Genomic DNA, 23,533 nt, shown 5'->3' with positions numbered 1-23,533 from the left:
GGATGCCATTTGAGCCAAGTCTCGCTGCCCAGGAGGACCCAACTAGGCTTGTGTGCATGTGTGTGTGTGTGTGTGTGTGTGTGTGTGTGTGTGTGTGTGTGTGTGTGTGTATATAACAGGTGTGTCTCAAGGCAGCTACATGGGTGATCATGCGCGTGTGCGCGACAGTGGAGCATTGCCCCTGGGGTTTCAGGAAGCGGTGGCGAGGTTTCTCTGATGAGTGGAGCGCATGTGTTTTGGAGGGGAATGTGGTTTGCCGCCTGGGAGGCGTGATGGAACAGATTGGACTGGGGAAGAGGTGGAATGCTGGGAGATGTTGGAGGAGGTTTCCGCTGCGGTTTTGCATCTTGATGCGCTCCACAGAATTATCTGCCACCTGCCGATCTCTGTTCTGAGCTGCCCCAAGCCTTTGGGGTAGTTCCAGCTTGTAAGATCCTTGAGGGCAGGGACCTTCCTTTTACTCACGAAACTCTGCCATGCCGTGTGTCAGCCAAGGGGGCTAAGGAAGAGAAAAGAACGATCGTCCCGGTTGGTTTAGGACAGATGCGCCACTTTGACTGAGGATGACCTTGGGCACCTGAAGATACAGGCGGCCACTGAGCCTGTGCCAAGACCTCTGCTCGACCGCAGTTCGACCCAGATCTCATTTTGGAGAGAGGCCTGCTTGGCAGGCCAACGCAGAGGCATGTGGGGGAACCCCACCCACCCTTCCAGAGAGAGCGCCTGCCCTTTGGCTCTCCTTGATTGGGAGCGAAATGGGTACCCCGTCTGCAGAAGCCGGTCCGACCGGTTGCGCCTGCGATTCTCTTCCCTCTCCCTGTTTCTTGGCATTGTGGAGCCAGGAGCATTTACCAGAAGTGTGTGTGTGTGTGTGCACTTCCCCCTCTACGTTTACTACTCTGGCAGGCATTGGCACCACGCCTGGCTCAAAGCCCCCCGTGCTGGGCTGTGTTTCTCTGGACTCCTTGATGTTTTGGGCTGTGGGGTCGCCAGCTGACCACCACCTGCACAGCTGGTTCCGGGAAGGAGTGAACTGGCTCACCCAGGTGTCCCTCTCGCGTGTGGCATGCTCAGAGTGCCATTCTCACCACCGAGCCACCAGGCATCCAAGAGGCCAGCCCAGAGGGTGCAACTCACAACATGTCTGGGGAAAGTGGCTAAGAAAGAGGTGGGGAGGCTCAAATGGAGCTCTGTTTTAAACCGCTGATAGCTGGCTTCTTCCCTCAAGACTGAGGGTGCCCGAAGCAGCTGGCACTCAAAATTTGAAAAGTCAGGACGCATAGATAGCACAGCAAACTTAAAAACAGCCATCAGGCTAAGCAATGAAGACGGCAGGAACCACATCAGCCAAGCAAGAGGCAAAGTAGAAATTCCAGCACTTGTTGGAACAAGAATGTCTTCAGACGCTGTCAGAACACTGCCAAGGAAGGAGTGGGTCCAGTGTCCTGAGGTGGGGAGTTCCACAGGCCGAGTGCTTCAACAGAAAGCACCGGATCACACATGGCATCCAACTCACCATAGAACTTACACCCAGCTTGTCCGTGTGCTCTTGTTGTGCCCCCATCGAAGGACTGACTTCCCCTGCAGGAAAAGTTAAGTGGCTTCTGGTGCTTGACATGTTTTCCGTCTTGGTTCTAATTAGCGATAGGTCTCTGCTTCAACTGGCATTGTGCAAATGGCAGTAAACAGCCACACTGTGAGCTCTTAAGCAACTCATTCCATTTGAAGGACCCTGGAATAATTGAGTCTGCCTGCAACCTGGGAGAAGCCGCTGCCAGTCTGTGAAGACAATACTGAGCTAGATAGAACAATGGTCTGACTCAGGATATGGCAGCTTCCTAGGTTCCTATGAGTGACTTTTCAAAATAAGCTTCAGAGGGCCAGGGCTGTCCAGAAGGATTCCCATGGCCGCCTCTGATCTGCAGGGGGTGCCTCCTCCTCGGAGTCTGTTCTTGCTCTGAGATGCACACCCTCTGAGCAAGGACATCCCCCTTTCCCCTGCCCTCTCCCACGGGAGGGATTGCTCTCCGGAGGCATTTGCTGGTGGCATGTGTCTGCAGGGATGGGGCCGCAGCGCAGCCGGGGATCCCCTGCTTGGCATGTGGAAGGTCCCAGGCTGACTTCCTGGCAGCATCTCCCGGTTGGTCTGGGCGGGACCCCTGCCTGAAACCTTGGACTGCTGCTGCCGGTCAGTGTAGACAAGACTGGCCAAGTTAGACCAGAGGTCTGACTCAGTAGAAGGCAGCTTCCTCTGTTCGATAAAAGGCTTGGTGGGGGGAAAACACGACCCACACAGCAGAGCCTGTTTGCAGAAGTGGTGGCCACAGCGGGCCAGTTACAGCCCTTAAGAGCACAGGGCAGAGCTCAGGAGGGGATTCACGGCTGCCTTTCAGTGCCAGGGCCACGTTTTAAGTCCACACGGCTTGGTTGTGGTGCCCAGAACCCCTTGGGGCAGCAGGCCTTGGCTGGTACCTCTTGCTCCTTCTGAACCTCTCGAAGGGTCTTCCTGGCCCCTGTGGCTTTTTTAGAGGGGTGTGGGTGTGGGGTGAGAGGCGGGGGTGTTGAGGTTTCACGGCCGGCACAGCCGTCTTGCCCCACTGCCCCGTCCACGGGCTGTGGTTTCTGTCGCGAGAGGAAATGACGTCTGTCACAACCCTCCCAGATAGTAGTTGGTGCACAGTGACTCATTCTGGTCGTGACCAGGAAACCGGCCACTGCGTCATTCTGATGTTGGGGTGGGGGGGGCGCTGTTTTGAAGCTTCAGCTCCCCTGCCCCACTTCTTAGGGGTCCTGCCCCACTGCTCCATTAAGTGTCTAGGGTCTGTTCTGGTAGGCTGCAGCGGGGCGGGGGGGGCAGTTGGGCTCTGATTTGGCGGCCTTCCCCTCCAGGGAAGAATCGGCCGGGTGGTGTGAAATGCAGGGAAAGTGGCGTCTGGGCTTCGGTGACGGGTTGCTTTCGTTTTAGCCTCTTTGCTCGAAGTTCCTCCTTGTTTGCCCCTTTTAGGAGAACGATTTGTGTTGGTTCGGTTTGGTCTTCAAAAGAGAGGGGGCATCTACGTTCTGAGGGGAAAAAAACACACACACTTGCACCCCCCAAACCAATCAACGGACGTTTTGAGTTGGAAAGGTGGAAAAAAGTTAAGGAATCCTCACCGGTTCCTCTTCCCGGCAGCCCCGGGACGGAATTGAGTTGCTGTCTTTGGCTTGTCCCCCCCGGAAAAAAGGATTGCAAACACCGTTTGCGGGGGGGGGAGGGTTCGAGCCGCCCTCCCCTCCCCCTTGTGTTTTTGCACAGAGGCAGGAGCCGGGGTGGGGTGGGGTGGGGGGAGCGTGGGGGGCTGGTGCTGGAGCCCTCCGGTGCGTCTCTGCGCCTTCTGTTTACAGTGGCTCTGTGGTTAAATTACACCACACGGACAGTAATTCGGCGCTCACTGCCAGTAATTTCACTGACTTACCAACCAGCCCTTCATTTCCTGAAAGTCAGGCGGCTGGATTTAGAGGAAGAAAGTGCCCTCCTCTCCGTGACGAAACCAGTGGCGGTGGGGCTGGATGGCAGAGCGGCGGAGCGGCTGCCTCTGTGTGTGTGTGTGTGTGTGTGGGGCCGGCTTCTCCCACCCCCCTCCAGCCCTCGCCCCCTCCTCCTCCGCTGGTTTTTCGCGCTTTCTAATTTAGTGCCCATTAAAGAGAAGCAGGGGGGGGAGAATCCATCCCCATGCCACTCTCCTGCCGGCTCCCAACGTGCCTGCTGTCATGAGGCAAACTTGGCCGCCCTGGGGTGCCCAGAAAGACCGCCTCGCCGCCACCTCGCCACGCACCAGCTTCTCCCACGACGCCTCGGATGCCCGTCTACTATGTCCCAGGTGGAGTTCTGGCTCAAGTTTGCCTCTCTCTTCAAGGTAACTCTTTCGCCTCCTTCCTTCCTTTTGGCTTTTTTTTAGAAAAGGCAAAACCCTCCTCGCCGTTTCCTCCACCCTCTCCTCTTTGCCCTGCGAGGGGAGCCTCTTTCAAAAGGGGGAAGGTCACCGTTCCTGTCCCGCCGCTGGTCAAAGTTCAGACTATCCAGTGCCTGCCTGGTTGTCCAGCGTCTTTTAATGGCTTTTCAGGGTGCGGAAATAGGGTTGTGGAGCGCAGGCGGAGAGCCGCGAGCTTGTGAACTGCTGGAGGAAAAGAGAAGAAGCCCCGTCTTTGTTTTTGGGACACACAAGGATCTCGCCAATAAACTCACTCAAAGGGTTTGCCTTATTAGACCCTTACGACTGGGAGGCGGGCGGGCGGGGGGGTGTCTTTGTCGGGTGACATCACTGTGAAAACTCTGGGCTTGTGCGAGTTTCCAGTGCGCTAGGAAAGTTTTCCCCATCCCTGAACCGGCGTCCCCAAGAGAGGGAAGTTGCTGGGACTCAGTTTTCTCATTGCACCGGGACTCTGCCAGATTCCCAAAGCGGAAGCGGCAGCCTGTTCAAGTTCTTGCCCGTCTCGGGTCTGTCTGTTTTAGAACCGGGGATCTGCGTGGCTCCTCGGGTCGGACTCCTTGGCGTGGCGCTAGGAGAGGAGAGCTGGTCTGGTGGTCGCAAGCCTGACTTGTCCCCTTAGCTAAGCAGGGTCCACCCTGGTTGCATCTGAATGGGAGACTTGATGTGTGAGCAGCACTGCAAGAGATTCCCCTCTTAGGGGATGGAGCCGCTCTGGGGAGAGCAGAAGGTCCCAAGTTCCCTCCCTGGCAGCATCTCCAGATAAGGCTCAGAGAGACTCCTGCCTGCAACCTTGGAGAAGCCGCTGCCAGCCTGGGTTGAGAATACTAAGCTAGATGGACCAATGGCCCGACTCAATATATGGCTGTTCCCTGTGGGTGGGTGCAGGGGCTGGATTGCGTGGGGTCGTATACGGGAGGGGTTGAGACGTGGTCGGCATCGGTCTGAGCCCAGCTCAGTTCACCCACCCCCCAGAAGTGGTCCTGTGCTTGCATCCGCCTGTGTGTGTCTTGAGTGCTAAAACCTCTGGCCCAAGATTGCCTGCCTTGTTTCAGCCTCTTTATGGAGCTGCGGCATGCCTCTCCCCATCTCCTCCAAGGAGCTGAGGGCATCGTACGTGGGGCAACGCTTCCCTGTTCTCCTGGCGCCTGCTCCAAGACCCTCCTGGCCATCGTGTTCGGAGGCAGTCTGCCCCCTGATGCCAAGTCCTGGGGAGAGCCGGCGGGAGAGGGCTGCTCCCTTCAAGCCTCCCTTGAGGGCTTTCTGGAGAGACCGGCCCATCCAGCTGTTGGAAGGAAGACCTTGTCTCTAGGGCAGGGTTTCTCAACGTGTGGGTCCCCAGATGTTATTGGACTTCAACTCCCATAATCCCCAGCCCCAGTGGTCTTTGGTTGGGAATTATGGGAGTTGAAGTCCAGTTACATCTGGGGACCCACACGTTGAGAATTCCTGCTCTAGAGGGACCTTTGGTCCAATTTGGCAGGACTCACTTTAGGTCCTCCTATGGTCGTTGAGCGGGGTCTGTTTGCCAGGATAGCTATTACGGCTGTTTAGTCGGGAAAGCTAAACGGAGCCTCCATATACAGGGGCAGTCTACTCCTGGTGGACTAATGAGGGCTTCCCAGTGGCGTCTCGTCATCAGCTGGGAGGCTGTTTTGGTCCAGTCCCAGCGAAGCTCTTCTGAGGTTTGCGCACAGCAGCTATGCGGGGGACAGAGGATGTCTGTGCCCTGAAGAGGGTTGTCGTTCAGGGGTAGAGCATCTGCTCTGCAGGCAGGAAGGGCTGGGAGAGAGACTGGCCTGGAATCTGGGAGAGCTGCTGCCAGCCCGTGCCGGCAGCTCTGAGCTAGAGGGACCAAGGGTTTGACTCGGTCAAAGGCATCTTCTTCTTTTCCTATGTGACAAAAGGCCAGAACCCCGTGGAACCCAGTTAAGGCTGAGAGCCAGTGTGAGGCTCGTCAAGGGCTGATCTTGGACTGAAGCTCAAGGCGCTGTTCAGGAAAAAAACAAAACATCTCTGTGTCTCTCCTCGGCTCCGTCCGCACTTCTTGGTCTAGCCTACTCCACAGGGTGGTTGTGAGACAACAAGCGGGGCATCCGCCAGGCACATCTCCTTGGAGGAGAGGTGGAAGGCAGCTTTTAAGCCCAGCCAAGCCCTTCAGCACGGCTTCTGTTGGTGTGTCAGCGTGCAGGCTTTGCAACTGCACAGCTGTGTGCAGGGGGGAAGGGATAATGAAGAAGCCTTCTGTAGGCCTTGGAAGTTTGCATAGCTTGTCCAGCTTTTAAATAAAACCAAGCCAGGCAATATCTAACTCGAACATTACGTCTCTTGGTGTGTAAGTGTGCAGGCTTTGGGAACCGCACAGGTGTATTCAGGTGGAAGAGGAAGAAGTGTTCTGTGGGCCTCGGAAGTCTGCACGGCTTTGCAGAAGCAGAATAATACAGATGGCGTTCTCTCTCTCTCTCTCTCTCTCTCTCTCTCTCTCTCTCTCTCTCTCTGAGGGGGGTAGCTTTTATTCATTCGTAAGAAGGCTGCCATGCCAAGGAATTGGCCTATAGTGGGCACAGCCAGTTCAAGAGCAGGCTTGTACGCCGTTGACTCTGAGTGTGTGCAAGTCCACGCTGTTGTTGAGTCCATACTAACCGGCTGCTGGGAGCAGAGAGAATGGATTCTTCATCTCGTCTTCCTCGGCGATCTGGAATTTATTATTATTATTATTATTATTATTATTATTATTATTATTATTAATTTTACATTTACATCCCGCTCTTCCTCCAAGGAGCCCAGAGCGGTGTACTACACACTTGAGTTTCTCTTTCACAACAACCCTGTGAAGTAGGCTAGGCTGAGAGAGAAGTGCCTGGCCCAGAGTCACCCAGCTAGTTTTCATGGCTGAATGGGGATTTGAACTCGGGTTTCTCTGGTCCTAGTCCAGCACTCTAACCACTACACCACGCTGCAGCCACTTCAGCCCTCCGAAGGAAGGAGGCCCAGAGGCAGTGCTGGAAGGCCAAAGGCAAAAGGGGCTTCATTCAGACCCCCCTTTCCTCTTCTGGGACCACAGACCTTTCCCCCACCCGCCCGCGGCTTTAAAGACAGCGGCGCTGACGGCTTGCCCGGAGCCTGCCCGCCTGGTGTCCGCTTCCTTGTCCTTTTGGCGACGGGGTTAACTTCTCACTGTCTGGGCAAAGCTCCCTCCCGTTGGCTGGGCCTTCCTCCCTCGCAGCCTTTTCTTGCAGGAGTCACAGCACTGGTGCATTTCTTCGGAGACTGGAGGAGATGAGATGGGCCTTGACTCTGGGCCAGCAAGGCTCTCCTTCTGGGAGGCCGATCAGCTTCTGTTAGCTGTGAGAGTTAAATGGAAACCCGTACCCACCCACCCCTGTATAGGGGCCTTGTGTGTCTGAGGGCTAGTTGCTTTCATGCTTTAGTTGCTGCTCTTGGAAATGGAATGCCAGGAGGAGCTTTGAAATCCCTGACTGTAAGAGCTGCTGGCCGGCGGAACAGCCTGCCTCATGCATTGGCGGGCTCTCCATTGCTGGAGGTTTCCAGGTAGAGCTTGGACGGCCCTCTGGCAGGGAGTAGGGAATGGCACTGGAAGACCCGCCAACCTTCGGTTGTCCCCTTCCGTGACACCTGTCGCTGATTCTGGTGCTGAGCAGGGGATTCGACTAGATGACCTCCAGGGGTCCCCTCCCACCCCCAAAATTTCCAGTATTCTCTATGCTTCTGCTGTACTTACCCGGCTCTGAATTGAAGACAACCCCCTTTGAAATAACGGCTCAGGTTATACCTGGGTTAATCCAAAAGGAAGAGGATTCTGACTTTAAGATGGCATCCCCATTTCTGCCTTGGGGGCCTCGTCTTGGATTCCGGGCGAGGGCATAATGCATCCTTGCCGACTACCTGAGCAGCCCCTTAGGCAGGGAGGTAACCTGCCCTAGGGTCCCGCTCTGCCCAACGGCTCTCTCCCTTGGGCTGCGAGCGGCAGGAGGAGAGAGAGAAAGCCGGCTGTCTCTCTGGCCAGCTGCTTCTGCCCAGGAAGCAAACCCTTCTCCGCCTCGCCAAAGGCAGGACCGTGACTGCAGCACTGAACTCCAGCCCAAAGCAGAGGCCACCGAGTCGAGGACGGATTGGGCAGACGCCCCACTGGGAAAACCCGGCGGAAACAGCCAGGCCTGTTTGTCAGGAGCACCGGAGCTCTGTGGAGCAGCAGGTTGGGCCTCCGGCGCCCACAGCTGGAAGGCCGTTAGCTGGGAGGACTGGGGAAGACCTGCTGCTGCCAGTCAGAGCTGGCAGGACTGAGCTAGACGGACCAAGGGCTGGGCTCGGTAGGAGGCTGCCTTCGTGTGTTCGTCAGCAGCATCCCCAGCTCAGCGGCAGAGCCCCTGTTTTGCACGCGGAAGGTTCCCGGTTAAATCCCTGGCAGCATCTCCAGGTAGGGCTGGGAGGAGGACCCCTGTCTGAAACCCAGGAGAGCCGCTGCCAGTCCGTGCAGAAAAGACGGGGCTAGGCGGACCGAGGATGTGGCTCAGTATAGCAGGCAGTTTCCGATGTACTAAAACCTTTTTATATTCCCACATCCCCTATGGTGAGGGGGCACGGTGTCGGTGGGGCATTCTGACCCCCATGGGGTCACCTTTTTCCTGGCCGTGAGTGAGTGAGTGAGTGTGTGTGTGTTTGTACACACACACCTCCCGCTTTGCAGGATCTCACCCCACGTGCATCGAGTCTACACGCGTGCGGGGGGGCCAGGTGGTGGCCTTTTGAGCCGCCCCGCTTCAGACGGTTGGGCTTCCGAGCGCTCCCGATGCGAGAAGCCCAACCCTCCAAAGGAAAAGAATAAATTCCAGCCCGGTTCAGCCTCGGAGGTGCTGCTCCGTTTCTGCTTTCCGGGAACTTGCCCGCCTGCAGCCCGTTTCAGCTTGCGCGGGCGATTTCCCCACCTGGCCCTGCAGGCGGGAGTCGTGGCCTAGAGGCAGAAGCCCCCCCTCTCCCACCCCCAGCCCTTCTCCAGTGGGCCGCGGCCAGTGTGCCCAGGAAATGGGAACCTTGATGGCTGCTGTGTTGAACCCCACTGCGTCCCTCTCCCTGGGCTGGGTCTCAAACCGCCGCTATTAATAGGGGCTCCTATTGAGTTGTGGGGCGGGGTGTGTGTGTGAAACAGGCAGCAACCCAGAGGACACAAGGCCGAGACCCTTGCCCCCAGGCACGAGGACCTCTAATGGGATGGGGCCTCAACCCAGCGGCAGAACATCTGTTTATGACTGAGAAGGGCCAGGTCTCCCAGCATCGTGAGGAAGGGCTGGGGAAGAGGCCTGCCTTGGAGAGCTGCTGCGAGTCCGTGGCGACGATCCCGAGCTAGACGGACCAAGGGTCAGACTCAGTAGGCAGCAGCTTCCTGTTGAAAGGACTGTTGGACTGTAAGTGGGGAGACCAAATCCCCATTCAGCCATAAAACTCACTGGGTGACTTTGGGCCAGTTGCTTCTCTCTCAGCCGTACCTGCCTCACAGGGCTGTTGTGAGCATAAACATAAACCATGTACACTGATCTGGGCTCCTCAGAGGAAGAGCGGGATTTGGTGTAAAAATAAATAGCCCTATGAATTTAAGACGATTGTCTTAAAAAAATAGAGATTAAATTATTTGTTTGTTTAATTGTTTATGCAGGTTATACCTGCATAATTAATAAAGCAGGTTATACCTGCGTTATAATTATGCAGGTTATGCCTGCATTTATTTGAAAGGAACAGGACTCGGAATTTAAGACTACCTCCTGATTTCTAGTATCAAAAAAAAAACCTGGGATGCAAGTAAATGCAGTAAACCGAGAGAGACGTTCCTATAGTCCAATCCAGCGGCATGCTCTGAATCCCAGTTGCAGGGCAGCCACAGCAGCAGGAGAGGCGGCCTGCCCCTCGCCGCTCTTGCCTGTGGGCTCCCCACAGGCGGCATCTGGTGGCCCACTGTGGGAAACAGGAGGCTGGACTAGAATGGGCCTCCTTGGGCCCTGATCCGGCAGGGCTGTTCTTCCGTCCTCCTGGCTCTCCTTAGGAATCAGCAGGGAGGAAGATCAAGGGCTGCATTTGGGTTGCCTTGTTCTCCTCCTCGGTGGCGATGCTAGTTTTGCACTGTGCGCTGCTTTAAGTGCCTTTCAGGAGTAGGAAAGCGAGGTATGGATGTCGGTTGCATGGCAGCGACGACAAGTCACGGATGTGTGCTCTCTCTCTCTCTCTGGTCACTTTCCCAGGATTCTTCATACCTCAATGAAATCTCCAGCAACTCCCTCTTCTCCTCCCCTACGGATTCCCTCTCGGACATCGCCGATGCTCAGGAATTCCTGCCCGCCGACAGCCTCAGCCACGTGCCAACGATATGGGACATCAGCACACCCCAGCAGAACCAAATAGAGGTCAGCCAGCCGGCCAGGGCGGCTTCCCCCCGCCTCCAAGCAGGCCTCTAAACTTCGACATGAGTGCAAAGAGATCTAGAGTGGGTCCCCTAACACGTTTTCTAAAAATAACGACAAAAGACAATGATTTTATTTGCTGGCCAGCCCATGACAAACTGTTCTCTGGGTGGCTCAGACAGTAAAGCAATAAAACATCATTCCAATACAACATACAACTGAAACACACAAAACAAAAGGCAGTGAAATATTGACAATGAAATACACAACACTTTAAAAAACCTCTTTCAAAGACCTGCTTTAAAAGCCTGGGTGAACAGAGCAGTCTTCACTTGATAGCTAAAAGAACTCCCTTTCACCTGTCTAGAAATGCCGTTCTCTTGCAGCTTCACCTCTTTTTAAGATGTGATCTTGCCAATTTAAAAAAAAGGCCCCCACCGGCAGATCCATCAGCTCGCTGCTCTGATGGGTGCATTTCACACCCAGTTTTGAGTGCCACGTGGCAGAAGACCAATTGATTAAATAAGGCCAGTGAAGAAAAGAATAAATACTTGATTACCTGCGGGCTGAAGCTGTTGTCGTTCACACACACACACACACACACACACACAAACACACACACACACACACACACCCCCCTAAACTTCCTCTGCTCTTGTCTCCAACTTCCTGCTGGTAATTGTGACTCAGACTTCCAGTAAAGGGAAATAATTGCAGCGTGTGTTTGTGCTCTGGGTTTCCCATTTTCGCTTCTGCTTCAGGAATGTGGATCTCTCTCTCTTTATAGTCCTGGCAACGACACCCTTGGCTATAAAGCTGAAAGGGAGCCACTTTGCCAAGTATTTGATTGTGTTTGGATTCTCCCCACCGCCACTAACACCACTCCCCAGACAATTGCTGACTTTCTCTTCTTCGACTCCTCCCCCCCCCCGTTGGGGGGTGGAAGGGGGTGTTCTTGGGAAATGCAAATTCCAGAGTGACTTTATACAAAGTTAGGATTAGGTTTGCAGATCCCCCCCCCATAGTATTTAAGGAGCCCCCCCCTCATTTTAGGAGGAGCCCCTGTCCCGTAAAGTATTAGCTTTTCACCTGCCCCAAGTGTGTTTCCTCTCCCCCATGTTAAGAAGTGCTTTTTCTGCCCCCAGAAAACATTTGGTCCCCCAAAAGTGTATTGCCGCCCCCCCCACCCCAAAATATAGGTGAGGAGTTTTTCTTCAGGTTTTCCCTCTGTCTGAACTCGTGGCCACGATGTCAGAAACAACCCTGAAGTGGCCAACAGACAACTTCTTATTTTATTTATTGCATTTTTCTTAATACTACCTTCCTTCCAAGGAACTCAGGAGGGTGCACATTGTGTTCCCCACCCTCCCCAGTGTTGGTCTCACAACAACCCTGTGAGGTAGGCGAGGGGGAGAGAGAGAGAGAGCTAGCTAGCTAGCTGCCCAAGGTTAAAAGAAGCCCATCAAAGACCCAAGACACAAACTGGAATGGCCAAAACTCAGTACAGGTCCCGGACCATGACAATAGCAAACAAAAAGTAACCAACGGTTGATCATAGGATGGTCAACAATAGCCTCATGTCAAGCTCTGGCCCAAAGGAAGGTAGCCCCAAAGATTTCTGAAAGAGCCACGTTTTGACCAGTTGCCTGAGGGACCTGGTGGGCTTGGCTTTGCCTCCTGAAAGGTCGGTGCCACAGCCAGGCAAGCCTTGCTCTTCGAGGACCTCCTACCGAGCAGGCCTTCTGAGCAGTTGTTCCGGCTCTTATTTTCAGCTGCAAAGCTTTCTAGAAGGCTTAGGCAATGAGCTCGCCCCTGCTAACTGAGCAAAGAGATGCCTTGTAAAGTGGTGTCACTTATGTTTAGCAGGGGGAGAGCAACTGGCTCTATCCATCCCCACCACAGCCTCCCTCCAGGGTCTGTTGCCTTAGGTTTCTTTTTAGATTGTGGGCCCTTTGGGCTCAGGGGACCATTTTATTTTATTTTTCCTATATCAACCGCTTTGGAAACTTTTGTTGAGGGGCAGTATATAAGTACTACTGCTACAAATATTGATATACTGCTTTTCAACAAAAGTTTCCAAAGCACTATACATAGGTAAATAACAAATAAATAAAATGGCTCCCTTTCCCCAAAGGGCTCACAATCTTTTTTTTTTTTAAAAAAGACATACCCCAGCAACAGCCACTGGAGGGATGCTGTGCTGGGGATGGATAGGGCCGCTTGCTCTCCCCCTGCTAAATAAATATAATTGCCGCTTTAAAAAGGTGCCTCTTTGCTCAGTTAGCAGGGAGTAGTAGTAGTAGTAATGTGGGAGAAGAGATGTTTTGGGAGGGCAGGGTGCATAGTATTCCTGGCTATTCTTAGATTCATAGAAGGTTGAAGGGACCCTGGAGGTCACCCCCCCCCCCGCTCGATGCAGGAATCCACAACAGCGGCCTTGAGAAGTGACTGGCCAGCCTCTGTTTGAAAACCTCCAGCAAGGGAAGGCCTGTCGCTGCATGAGGCAGATGGTTCCACATTCCAACAGCTCTTCCTGGCAGGCAGTGGCTCCGAGTGTCTAGCCTGAACCGGCTTCCTTGTAGGTTCTGGCCCTTCCGATCTTTGAAGAGGGCTCTCCTTTTCCCCCTCCGCTCCTTCAGCCGTTCTTCACGGGACGGTTTCCGGACCCACCTTCCTCTTCCCAGCTCCCCTCTCAACGGTTGCGCTTGAAGACTTCCTCCCCTCTTTCTCTCCTCCACAGCTCTTGCAAGGCCTGGAAGGCTTACAGGGAATCGAGAGCCACGTGGCCGCTGCGCAAGAGACCCCTCTCCTGTCCAGCATTCAGGTGGGGACGGGGTCAGGGAAGGAGTGGCCGGAGACCACCGTGGGGGGAGGAAGGGGAGGCGGGATCGCGGGGCGCTGGGGGGGGGGGAGGAGAGAGGGCAGCACCCAGACTCTCGTTAGGCCTGACTCTTTGGTCTGCCTTGGTCTCAGTCCCAAACTCAGGTAGACGAGGAGGAGGAAGGAGACGATGACGAAACGGAGGAGCTGGGGCACACGGAGACCTACGCGGACTACGTCCCTTCTAAATGTGAGTGGGCCTGGGGGAGGCGGCTCCGGCTTTGGCCAAAAGAGCGTGCCCCGGACACAGAACGCTGCCTCCTTCCGAGTCAGACAGCCCTGGGCCTGTCTAGCCCAGGGCTGTCTGAGGACAGACGGGGGCTGCTGTTCTTGGACTACAACTCCCATCATCCCTAGCCACACTGGCCAACAGGCGTCGGGATGGCGCTAGAGAGGGGACATGGAGCCTAGATGCTCTTCCCAGAGCAGCGCCATTAGGGGGGAATCTTTTCCAGTGCTCACACACGCTGTCTCCCATTCAGATGCCACCCGGGCAGACCCTGCTTAGCTAAGGGTACCGGTCATGCTTGCGACCACCAAGCCAGCTCTCCTCCAGCCGAGAGGCAACCGTCGTGGCTGACTCGCTTGCTCTGTCTTAACTTGCAGCGAAAATCGGGAAGCAGCACCCCGACCGAGTGGTCGAAACGAGCACCCTCTCCAGCGTCCCCCCGCCAGACGTCACCTACAGCCTGTCCCTCTCCAGCTCGATCGCTGACAACGGGTTTCTCTCCGCACTACAGCTGGAAGCGATTACTTATGCCTGCCAGGTATGTCTGGGACGACGAGGGCACCTCCGGTGGGTCCGGTCATGTCCCTCCTTGTCATTTCCCTCCATGGGTTCTAGTGTCTGCTCCGTCTTCTCCGTTGCAGCCCTTCGGCTCTTTGAGGAGGGCTCTCGTACCTCCCCTTCATCATTGGCGTCGTCCTTTTCTCCAGGCTAGGCCCACGCCACACTTTGGGCCATTCCTCAGGGGACGTGGCTTCCAGACCCCCCCAGGTTGCCCACGGCCACGGAATGTGGCTGGGCAGATCCTTGCCGGCTCAGAGGGTCAGGTTGCCTCCTGCCGGGCTGCCATGTGTTTCCTGACACACAGAGGCTGGAGGGGGTCAGGATCAGGGCCGTAGCGAGCTTGGAGCGGGCCCAGAGACAAGATTTAAAAATGGCCCCCCCCTCACTGAAGCTCAGCTCGTGAAGTAAAGAAATCTTAAATGAGGCTGAATAGTGGTAACAAAAAGCATATATAGATATAGATAGATAGCATGCATATATATATATATATATATATATATATATATATATATATACGCTTGTACCATTCTAGTACCATTAAATGACTTGCATCGTTCACAATTTTACAAAACCTTTAAATAAATAATTTAAGATGATGTTCTATTGCGGCTCATAGGTGTGTGAAAGAGAGAGTGAGAGAGATAAATAAACACCTATGTGCCACAATATTTATTTATTTATTTGAAACATTTGATATACCGCCCACTCCGAAGACTCTGGGCTGTGTACAAAAACATGCAAAACAAAACAGCATTAAAATTAGATTCTAAATAAAACTAAAGTAACTAACGGGGTGGGTTAGATAAACTACAGGGCAAAAGCCTGGTGAAAAAGAAAAGTCTTCAATAAAGAATTAAAAATCGACAGAGAAGGAGCTAAACGAATCTGCAGGGGAAGGGAATTCCAGAGAAGTGGGGCGGCAACCAAGAAGGCCCTTTCACGGGTTCTAGCTCCCCGAACCTCTCGGAAATCGGAGACCAACAAAAGGGCCATCTGACCGGACGGGATTTAACTGGATAGGAGAGGCGGGTCTGTAGGTCAACAGGTGCCAAACCCCGCAAGGCTTTGACATGACTGCAGGAGAGGTGTTACCCTGTCATATTTTCTGGCACCCATAAGTTAACGAGCCGCTGCATTCTGGACCCGTTGTAGCTTTCCGATCGTCCTCAAAGGTAACCCTAGAATGATAGAGGGCGTTACAGTAGTCTAGGCGGGAGATAACACAAGGGCATGGGTCACTGTCATTAATGCTTGCCGGTCAAGGTAAGGGCGTAATTGACGAATCAGATGGAGCTGGGCAAAGGCACTTCTGGCTGCAGCCTCCACCTGCTGTTCAAGCAGGAGGTGCGAGTCCAAAAGGACCCCCACGTCACGTACAAGCTCCTTCGGGGGCAGTGCCACCCCATCTAAAACAAGGTTCACATCCAGCTGTTGGCCGCTACGAGGGCTGAGTAAGAGTAGTTCAGTCTTGGTGGGATTCAGTCTGAGCTTATTTTGATTCATCCAGACCTTAACAGCTTCCAGGCATCGAGTAAGCACAGAAAACAGCATCTCCAGAATGGTCTGGGATGGCAATATACAGCTGAGTATCATCAGCGTTTTGGTGAAATCTCGCCCCAAACTGGGAAATGACCTGACCCAGTGGCTCCATATAGATGTTAAAGAGGACAGGGGCAAGAACTGAACCCTGGGGAACTCCGTAAAGGAGGGGCCATGGGTCAGAGCATCTGTCCTCAATGCATACCGACTGGACACGCCCGCTAAGGTAGGAACGGAACCACTGTGAGATAGTGCCCCCGATACCCAACTCACGCAGGCGGTCAAGGAGGATAGTGTCAAAAGCCGCTGAGAGATCTAGAAGGACCAGGAGAGGGACACCACCCTCATCAAGGTCCCAAAGAAGGTCATCTACCAGAGCGAGCAATGCTGTCTCTGTGCTATGCCGAGGCCTGGAACCCCGACTAATAAGAATTAAGATAGCCAGTTTTCTTCTAAGACCCTCTCAAGCTGGGCACATACAACCCTCTCTAACACCTTCGCTACAAAAGGGAGGTTGGAGAACCTCCAGTAGAACATCGTCCTAAATTATTTTAAAAACGGTTTTGTAAATTGTGGACGATGCAAGTCATTTAAGGGGACCAGAGAAAGACATGCTGTTCTGCTAGCTCCAGGTCTTCACACTCACATCACTTTTGGAGGATGAATGCGACTGAAGGAAGCCCGGGCGGGTGCGCGGCTGGGGGAGTCCGTCATGTGGCTTGCCTCTGGGCCCCGCCCCCAAGGCAGTGGGCCCCCAGACAACTGCCTCCCCTTGCCCTCGGAGAGTTACGCCCCTGGTCAGGATGCAAGTCTGACACCGTCAGGAGGCAAATGGGAAACCCGGTAAGCATGGCACTGTTTGGCTCCTCCCAGGGCTAACCCTTTTCTTCTGAATCGGCAGCAACATGAGATATTACTCCCCAGCGGGCAAAGAGCCGGCTTCCTCATCGGGGACGGGGCTGGCGTCGGGAAGGGCCGGACCGTCGCAGGGATCATCTTTGAAAACTACCTGAAGGGAAGGAAGAAAGCCCTCTGGTGAGTGTCCTCTCGCTTGAAGGAGATGCCCTCCCTTGATGCCATTCCTTTCCTGCCCCCGGGGAGGCTCTCCTGCAGTCCGAAGATATTCTGGGGAGCGGCGCCAGAGGTTTACCGCCGAGCAGTTGCCCGAAGGCTTGTGGCGGGGGGCACATGCAGTGCTACTTCCGTGTAGGACAGCCACTTCCTCCAACCCCTCGTTCCCTTTTCTCGGCGCCAGTAGTGGGCAAAACCGCCAGAGCGCTGCTACACAGCAGCATCTCGGGGGGAGTCCATCGGGTGCGTGGTATTCCCCGGCAAGAGCTCAGTCCGCCCGTTGGCCTAAGTGTGTGCCGGCTTTATTCCACCGCCCCTGGCCCAAGAGGACGCCCACGAGCTGCCGTTGTGCATGGGCAGAAGCGCCCCGCATGCCAGCAACATGGCATTCCCCGGCACACGCGCTGCCGGCTGTGGATGCGGCTGCAGGAGAGGTGTCTGCTCTGCAGGAACGTTGGCCAGGAGTCTGCTTTAACCCTTCCTGTGCCGACTGCTGTCTCTCCAGCTCGCCTCTTCCCCCCTCCCCCCCTTTCTCTTGGGCTTTCGTTGGCCTTTGAGCCAGCAACCAGCTCCCGCTGCTGGGACGGACTCCCCTCCACTTCCCAGGGCGGCAGGCCACGGCTTCTTTCCGGTCCCAGTGGGCCAGCAGCAGTAGCAGCGTTCTAGCCAGCTGCTGCTCCCCGCCGTGTTCTCACTCCTCTGGGCTGTGTGGGGTGCTGTGGCAGGCGGAGATGGCGGGCTAGAAGCCCGGTTCCGCGGCTGCCGGCCTACCCGGGGGGAGGAAGAAGCCGGCAGCTGCAAGAGAGAGGCGGCCGCCCACCCTGCCCTCAAACCCTGAGCTACCCCCCCCCACTTGAGCTTTGGAAGATCGAGCTCAGTCCTCTTCCCTGTCCCCTTGTGCCCCCCATCCCTCTTCAGGTTCAGCGCCTCCAACGATCTCAAGTACGACGCCGAGAGGGACCTCAAGGATATAGATGCCTCCAACATTCCTGTCCACGCTTTAAACAAGGTAGGGCATCTCCTTCCTCTCCCTCTCCCTCTCCTAAGACCTGGCAGGGGCAGGGGTGGATATTCGGATGTATGATCGTGGTATAGAGGCCACGTTCCAGCAAAGAGAAGTTCTCACAGTTCCTGACTTAGCCAAAGGGATAAGAGGACGCTTAAGAACATGAGAACAGCCCTGCTGGATCAGGCCCAAGGAGGCCCATCTAGTCCAGCATCCTGTTTCACACACAGTGGCCCTCTAGATGCTGCTGGGAGCCACAGGCAGGAGTTGAGGGCGTGCCCTCTCTCCTGCTGTTGCTCCCCTGCAACTTCAACATCTATCCCCAGCACAGGACCTCCAGCGACTGTTGCTGGTGTCTCTCTTATGTTTCTTTTTAGATTGTCAGCCCTTTGGGGACAGGGAGCCATCTTACTGATTTATTTTTTTCTCTGTGTAAACCGCCCTGAGCCATTTTTGGAAGGGTGGTATAGAAATCTAATTAATTAATAACTAACTAACTGATACTCAGAGGCATCCTGCCTTTGAGGCTGGAGGTGGCCTGTAGCCATCAAGACATGTAGCCGTCGATAGACCTCTCCTCCATGAAGTGATCCAAACTCTTCTTAAAGCCATCCAGGTTGTTGGCTGTCACCACATCTTGTGGCAGAGAGTTCCACAAGTGGATGATGCGTTGTGTGAAAAAGTACCTCCGTTTGCTGGTCCTAAATTTCCTCTCAGCTTGGTTCTCTGCCCCAAAGGGCTTACAGTCTAAATACAGGGTTGCCTGAGGAACTGCTCTTGTGGGAATGCTGGGCTGGGCTGAAGAGGGACAGTTGCTCTCCCCCTGCTAAGCAAGAGAGAGCCCTTGCTTGGAAGAGTGCCTCTTGGCCCAGTGAGCCGAGGTCGTGGGAGATCTGTCCTAAAAGGTCTTGCCGTCTGGAAAGAGACACAAAGGAGACACCCATTCCAGCCACCAGGCAGGGCGCGATGCTGGGCAGGGTGGGGACAGTTGCTCTCCCTCCGCTGGGTCCAAAGTCCTCGGTACCTGGAGTTCCAAGGATTATAGGGAGCATTTCCACCTGAGACTCCGGAGAGCGGCTACCAGCCCAGGCAAATAGCCCTGAGTTGAAGGGAAGCAGTGGATAGGGCAGCTTTGGCCCCCCTCTTTCCCGAAGCGAGCGCAGGCTTGATCACATGAGTTCCCGCATCCAGAGTGTAATGTGCGGATCCTCATTCCTGAATATTCTTGGAGGGCCTTTTTGATGGAGTTGCAAACCCATGTTGCCCTGCAGTCATAGGAACATAGGCAGCTGCCATCTGCCGAGTCAGACCCTTGGTCCGTCTAGCTCAGTGTTGTCTACCCAGACGGGCAGCAGCTTCTCCCAGGTTGCAGGCAGGAGTTCCTCTCAGCCCTATCTTGGGGATGCTGCCAGGGAGAGAACTTGGAACATCCTGCAGGCAAGCAGGCTTATGCTCTTCCCAGAGTGGCCCCATCCATAAGAACAGCCCAGCTGGATCAGGCCCGAGGAGGCCCATCTAGTCCAGCATCTGTTTCACACAGTGGCCCACCAGATGCCGCTGGAAGCCACAGGCAGGAGTTGAAAGGGGCCTGCCCTCTCTCTCTTGCTGTGACTCAGATCTTCCCGGAAGAGGAAGATCTGACCGTGCTCACACATGGAGTCTCCCATTCAGATGCAAACTTGGGCCGACCTTGCTTAGCAAAGGGGGCCATTCCTGCTGGCCCCCACATGACCAGCTCTCTCCAGTCCCGTGGCTGAAATGTCGCATTGCCAGATCCTTCTCCCCCACCCCTTCTGATTCCTGCTCTTCTCCCCGACGTAGATTAAATATGGTGACACAGCTACCTCGGAAGGAGTCTTGTTTGCCACTTACTCCGCCCTGATCGGCGAAAGCCTCGCAGGTGGCCAGCACAGGACCCGCTTGAAGCAGATTCTGGATTGGTGCAAGGAGGATTTCGATGGTGTTGTATCCTAAGAGAAACCAGAGTATCTGCTTGCTGCATCTCCCCCCCCCCAAATCTCGGACTTCTTTTGGCTCCTGAATTCGTTCATATTAGTTCTGAGACATTAAAAAACGAGTCAACACTTATTTATGCTGCTGGAGAATTTGGCTTCTCCAGGATCTCAGCACTGGGGTTTTGTGTTGGCTTACTGGCAAAGAGTCTCTGCTGGCCGCCCTAGTCTGCTTTTGGCGGCTTCCTCCCGTTGGCCAGAAGTTGACAATGAAAGAGGCAGATCTTTTCCAAACCAAAGATCAGAATTAAAAGCATGGGCAGGTAGTCTGGGCATGAAGCCATCTGAGGTTTGTTCCACGTACATTCTAGTTGCTAAGCTGCCTCGTTAAATTGGCAAAGTCTTGGTGGGTTTTCTTAATCGCTTCCTGCAGTCATGAGGGCTAGCGACTTGAGGTCCCTCCCCCAATCCCCAAGCGCGACCTGTCCTTTGGTTCTCTCAGGAGCCCTCGGAGCTGCCTGCGCTTCCCCCCCGGGGTGGGGGGCTCGGTTTTGTTGACTCGTATCCAAAGCTGCCCGGAGTGATGCGGACCTTGGCTCTCCAAGAGCAGAGGCCTTTTTCTCTCTCTCTCTCTCTGTCTGTCTCCTTAACTCGGCCCTCGCCCTCAGATTGTGTTTGATGAATGCCACAAAGCCAAAAATGCCAGCTCCACTAAGATGGGCAAAGCAGTATTGGACCTGCAGAACAAGCTGCCCCTCGCAAGGGTTGTCTACGCCAGTGCCACAGGTAAGGGGCCAGGGGGCTGCACCCAGCGCCTCGCAGGTGAAGAGGGGGGACACGTCGGGGCTCACAGGGAGAGCAAGCGTCTGCACCCGCCTCCCTCCGCTGCCGTCACGGGCGCTCAGCAGCCCGGCTGTGTCTGCTGGGTTTATTTAGGCCGCAGCGTACAGGGATTCCCAGGCGTTGACTACAATTCCATCACCCCCCAGCTTCAGTAGCCCTTGGCTGGGGATGATGGGAGTTGTAGTCCACAACATCGGGGGATTAGCAGGTTCCTCTCGCCGTTAATTTTAAACAAACCGTAATCCTAGGATTGTAGAATGCTAGCGTGAACCATCCGTCAAATCGTGGATCATATCTGATTTATTCTGGCCTGGCCTGGCACTGCAAAGGAGGAAGGTGAGGCCCTGGGGGTGGTTGGCGCTGCTCCCCGAGGTCAAAGCGCTGGCAGGACAGCCGGAAGGAGAAGCCACTAGGAGATTTCTGATCTCCCTACCTCTGTAATGGCCTGCCGGCCTGCCAATGTTCCACCGCCGGAATAGCCGCCCCCGGAGTCAGTGGATGGGGTCCCTGTCGCAAACCCAGACACATTATAAACCAATCTCACCCAAGATGGTTTTTTAACGTCTCTGGAGATGGGGAGACATGGGGGGTGGAGGCTCCCCACTGATTATGGGGTGGCTCTTCCAGTGGTGGTGGGGAACAGAAGAAGGAACGTGGGCAGGTCGGTGGGCCATTACAGCTTTTAATAGTTTAACATGGTGTGAAACTGTCAATTGTCTTGAAGTTTTGATGTTTTAAATTTTGTTTTAACTTGTATGGTGGTGTTGTACGCCCAGAGATGCAAGTTTGGGGTGGCCTATACATGTGTTAAATAAATAAATAAATAAATAAATAGTGTGGAAGGGACCTTAGAGGTCATCTAGTCCATCCCCCCGCTCAGTGCGGGGGGAGTCAGCTGCGGCAGCCTTGGTGGGTGGGTGTCCGTCCAGCCTCTGTCTGCAAACATCCTGCGAAGGAGAGCCCGGTGCTGCCTGAGGCAGGCTGTCCGGCTGTCCCATGTAGGAGATGCCTCCCGGTGCCTGGCCGGAGTCTGCTTCCTTGTCCTTTTCAAGCCCCGGGCTCTAGTCCCTCGGGGTCCTCCCCATCTCCTGTGCCACAGTCCTCTTTGCAGCTGGCCTCCGCATCTCCCTTGGGTCTTTTCTAGACTCAGCACCCCCAGCGTCTCCCTCTGAACCCCACCCACGGAGTTCCCCTCAATGCCGGAATGACAGAGTCGCGGAGGGAGGCGGGGTGGGGCTGCTGTCACATTGGCAAGCCGATGTGGGGGGGTTCCGAGAGCCGCTCTTGTGCTGGGAAGAGTCAAGCAGGTGCGGCCTGAGGGCTCCTGACCCCCACGTCAGGAGGAGGCCCCAGCCCGGCTCCCACATCTAAGCCTCGTGGTGCGTTGCCTTCCGACAGGTGCCTCCGAGCCAAAGAACATGATCTACATGAGCCGGCTGGGGATATGGGGAGAAGGCACCCCCTTCCGGGCCTTTGAAGAGTTCCTGCACGCCATTGAGAAGCGGTACGTTGGCAACAGAGGGGGAGCAGGCCAGGCCAGGGGAGGGGAGGTGGCATCTCTCACGCTCTCTCTCTAGCTTCCTGGTGGCTCCTGAGAAGTTTCAATTAGCAATAGCACTTACATCTATATACCGCTCTATAGCTGGAAGCTCTCTAAGCAGTTTACAATGATTTTAGCATATTGCCCCCAACATTCTGGGTACTCATTTTACCGACCTCGGAAGGATGAAAGGCTGAGTCAACCTTGAGCCCCTGGTCAGGATCGAACTTGCAACCTTCTGGTTACAGGGCGGCAGTTTTACCACTGCGCCACCAGGGGCTCTCAATTAAACCGTGAGTGCTGGCAGGAGTTTCCGTTCTATATTTATTTATTATTTTGTTGATTCATTAAAACATTTTTATACTCTGTAGCTGCTCCCGGGCTGTGGAAGGCACTCCCAGCAGGAAATCCGCCATCTTAATTCCTTACTGACCTTCAAGAGAGCCCTTAAAACCGCCTTGGGGTTATCTTTTTAACGAAAGGCGGTATATAAATGCAAAAATAAATAAATAAATAAAAATAAATCTGTTTGGCCTGGCCTTTCAGGGTTTTTAATTAGCTTTAATTGTTTTAATGCTAACCTGGTTTTCAGGGGTTTAATTGTTCTGATAGTTTAATTGTTTTTTTAAGATGTGTTTTTTAATTGGTCTTCATATTTATATTTCTGTTTTAATTGATATCGGTTTTAATGGTTTCTGTTTTTAATTGTAAACCGCCCTGAGCCATTTCAGAAGGGTGGTATAAAAATCGAATAAATGAATAAATACCACCCAAAACTTAGTCTCTGGGCGGTTTACAACAGAATAAAAACAAAGTAAAACATTAGTTAAGACAAAAAATGGAAAATTTTACACATTCCAACAATTTAAAATTTTTAAAAATATTTTAAGACAGCATTAAAACCATTAAAACAATATTAATTAATTAAAAGCCTGGGTGAACAGGCTTAGATGCTTTCCCCGTCCCATCTTGAGGGTGCAGCATGGCTTGCTATTTTTAAAAACGGGCCTGGCTCTTAAAGCTCTGAGACCACACCCAAAGGTCTGCCCTCCCTTGTGGAAACCTGCCCTGCGATCAACATGGAAAGCTGTGCATCTGTGTCCCAGCAAGCGGGGAGGTGGTGGGTGCAGCAGACAGGAGCGAGAGAGAAAAGCAGGTTATCAGCGTTTGGAATAAACTTGTCTCGCAGGCAGCCTCTCGGCTCTTTCTGGCGTCAACCTCTCACTTTCCCTCCCGTTGTCCTCCGAACTTTTCTGCCATTAGCCCGCAGGGCTGGGGGCCAGTTGCATCCTCCCCCCGGCCGGTCGTTCTCACCCACTCTTGCGCTCTCTCCACAGGGGGGTTGGCGCGATGGAAATCGTTGCGATGGACATGAAGGTCAGCGGGATGTACATCGCACGGCAGCTCAGCTTCTCGGGAGTCAACTTCAGGATAGAGGAGATCCCACTGGACCCGGAGTACAAAGCCGTCTACAACAAGGCAGCCAAGCTGGTGAGCTGCTGGTTCCCCATGGAGCCATTCCAGGGCCTGTGGT

General features: G+C 54.3%; 1 protein-coding gene across 2 annotated transcripts in view; it reads left to right on the top strand.

Moving 5' to 3' along the window:
- The window catches only part of SBNO2 (strawberry notch homolog 2), an 84,770-nt gene that overhangs the window by 34,393 nt on the left and 26,844 nt on the right, over positions 1 to 23,533 (top strand). The window contains exons 1-11 of one of the 2 annotated variants that reach the window (XM_053300135.1): positions 3,687 to 3,896; positions 10,220 to 10,381; positions 13,119 to 13,202; positions 13,352 to 13,448; positions 13,865 to 14,025; positions 16,489 to 16,622; positions 17,577 to 17,667; positions 19,486 to 19,629; positions 20,285 to 20,402; positions 21,858 to 21,963; positions 23,337 to 23,490. In XM_053300135.1, coding sequence (XP_053156110.1) covers positions 3,852 to 3,896; positions 10,220 to 10,381; positions 13,119 to 13,202; positions 13,352 to 13,448; positions 13,865 to 14,025; positions 16,489 to 16,622; positions 17,577 to 17,667; positions 19,486 to 19,629; positions 20,285 to 20,402; positions 21,858 to 21,963; positions 23,337 to 23,490 — 1,296 coding nt within the window. In that variant the 5' untranslated portion in view covers positions 3,687 to 3,851. Of the gene's footprint in view, positions 1 to 3,686; positions 3,897 to 10,219; positions 10,382 to 13,118; positions 13,203 to 13,351; positions 13,449 to 13,864; positions 14,026 to 16,488; positions 16,623 to 17,576; positions 17,668 to 19,485; positions 19,630 to 20,284; positions 20,403 to 21,857; positions 21,964 to 23,336; positions 23,491 to 23,533 lie in introns of those variants that run through there. The other variant, XM_053300134.1, reaches the window with a different exon arrangement.

The sequence above is a fragment of the Hemicordylus capensis genome, chromosome 2 (assembly GCF_027244095.1).
Source record: "Hemicordylus capensis ecotype Gifberg chromosome 2, rHemCap1.1.pri, whole genome shotgun sequence".
NCBI classification, from domain to species: Eukaryota; Metazoa; Chordata; class Lepidosauria; order Squamata; family Cordylidae; genus Hemicordylus; species Hemicordylus capensis.
Note: the sequence above shows the minus strand (reverse complement) of the source record. Positions and strands in the feature narration are given on the sequence as shown.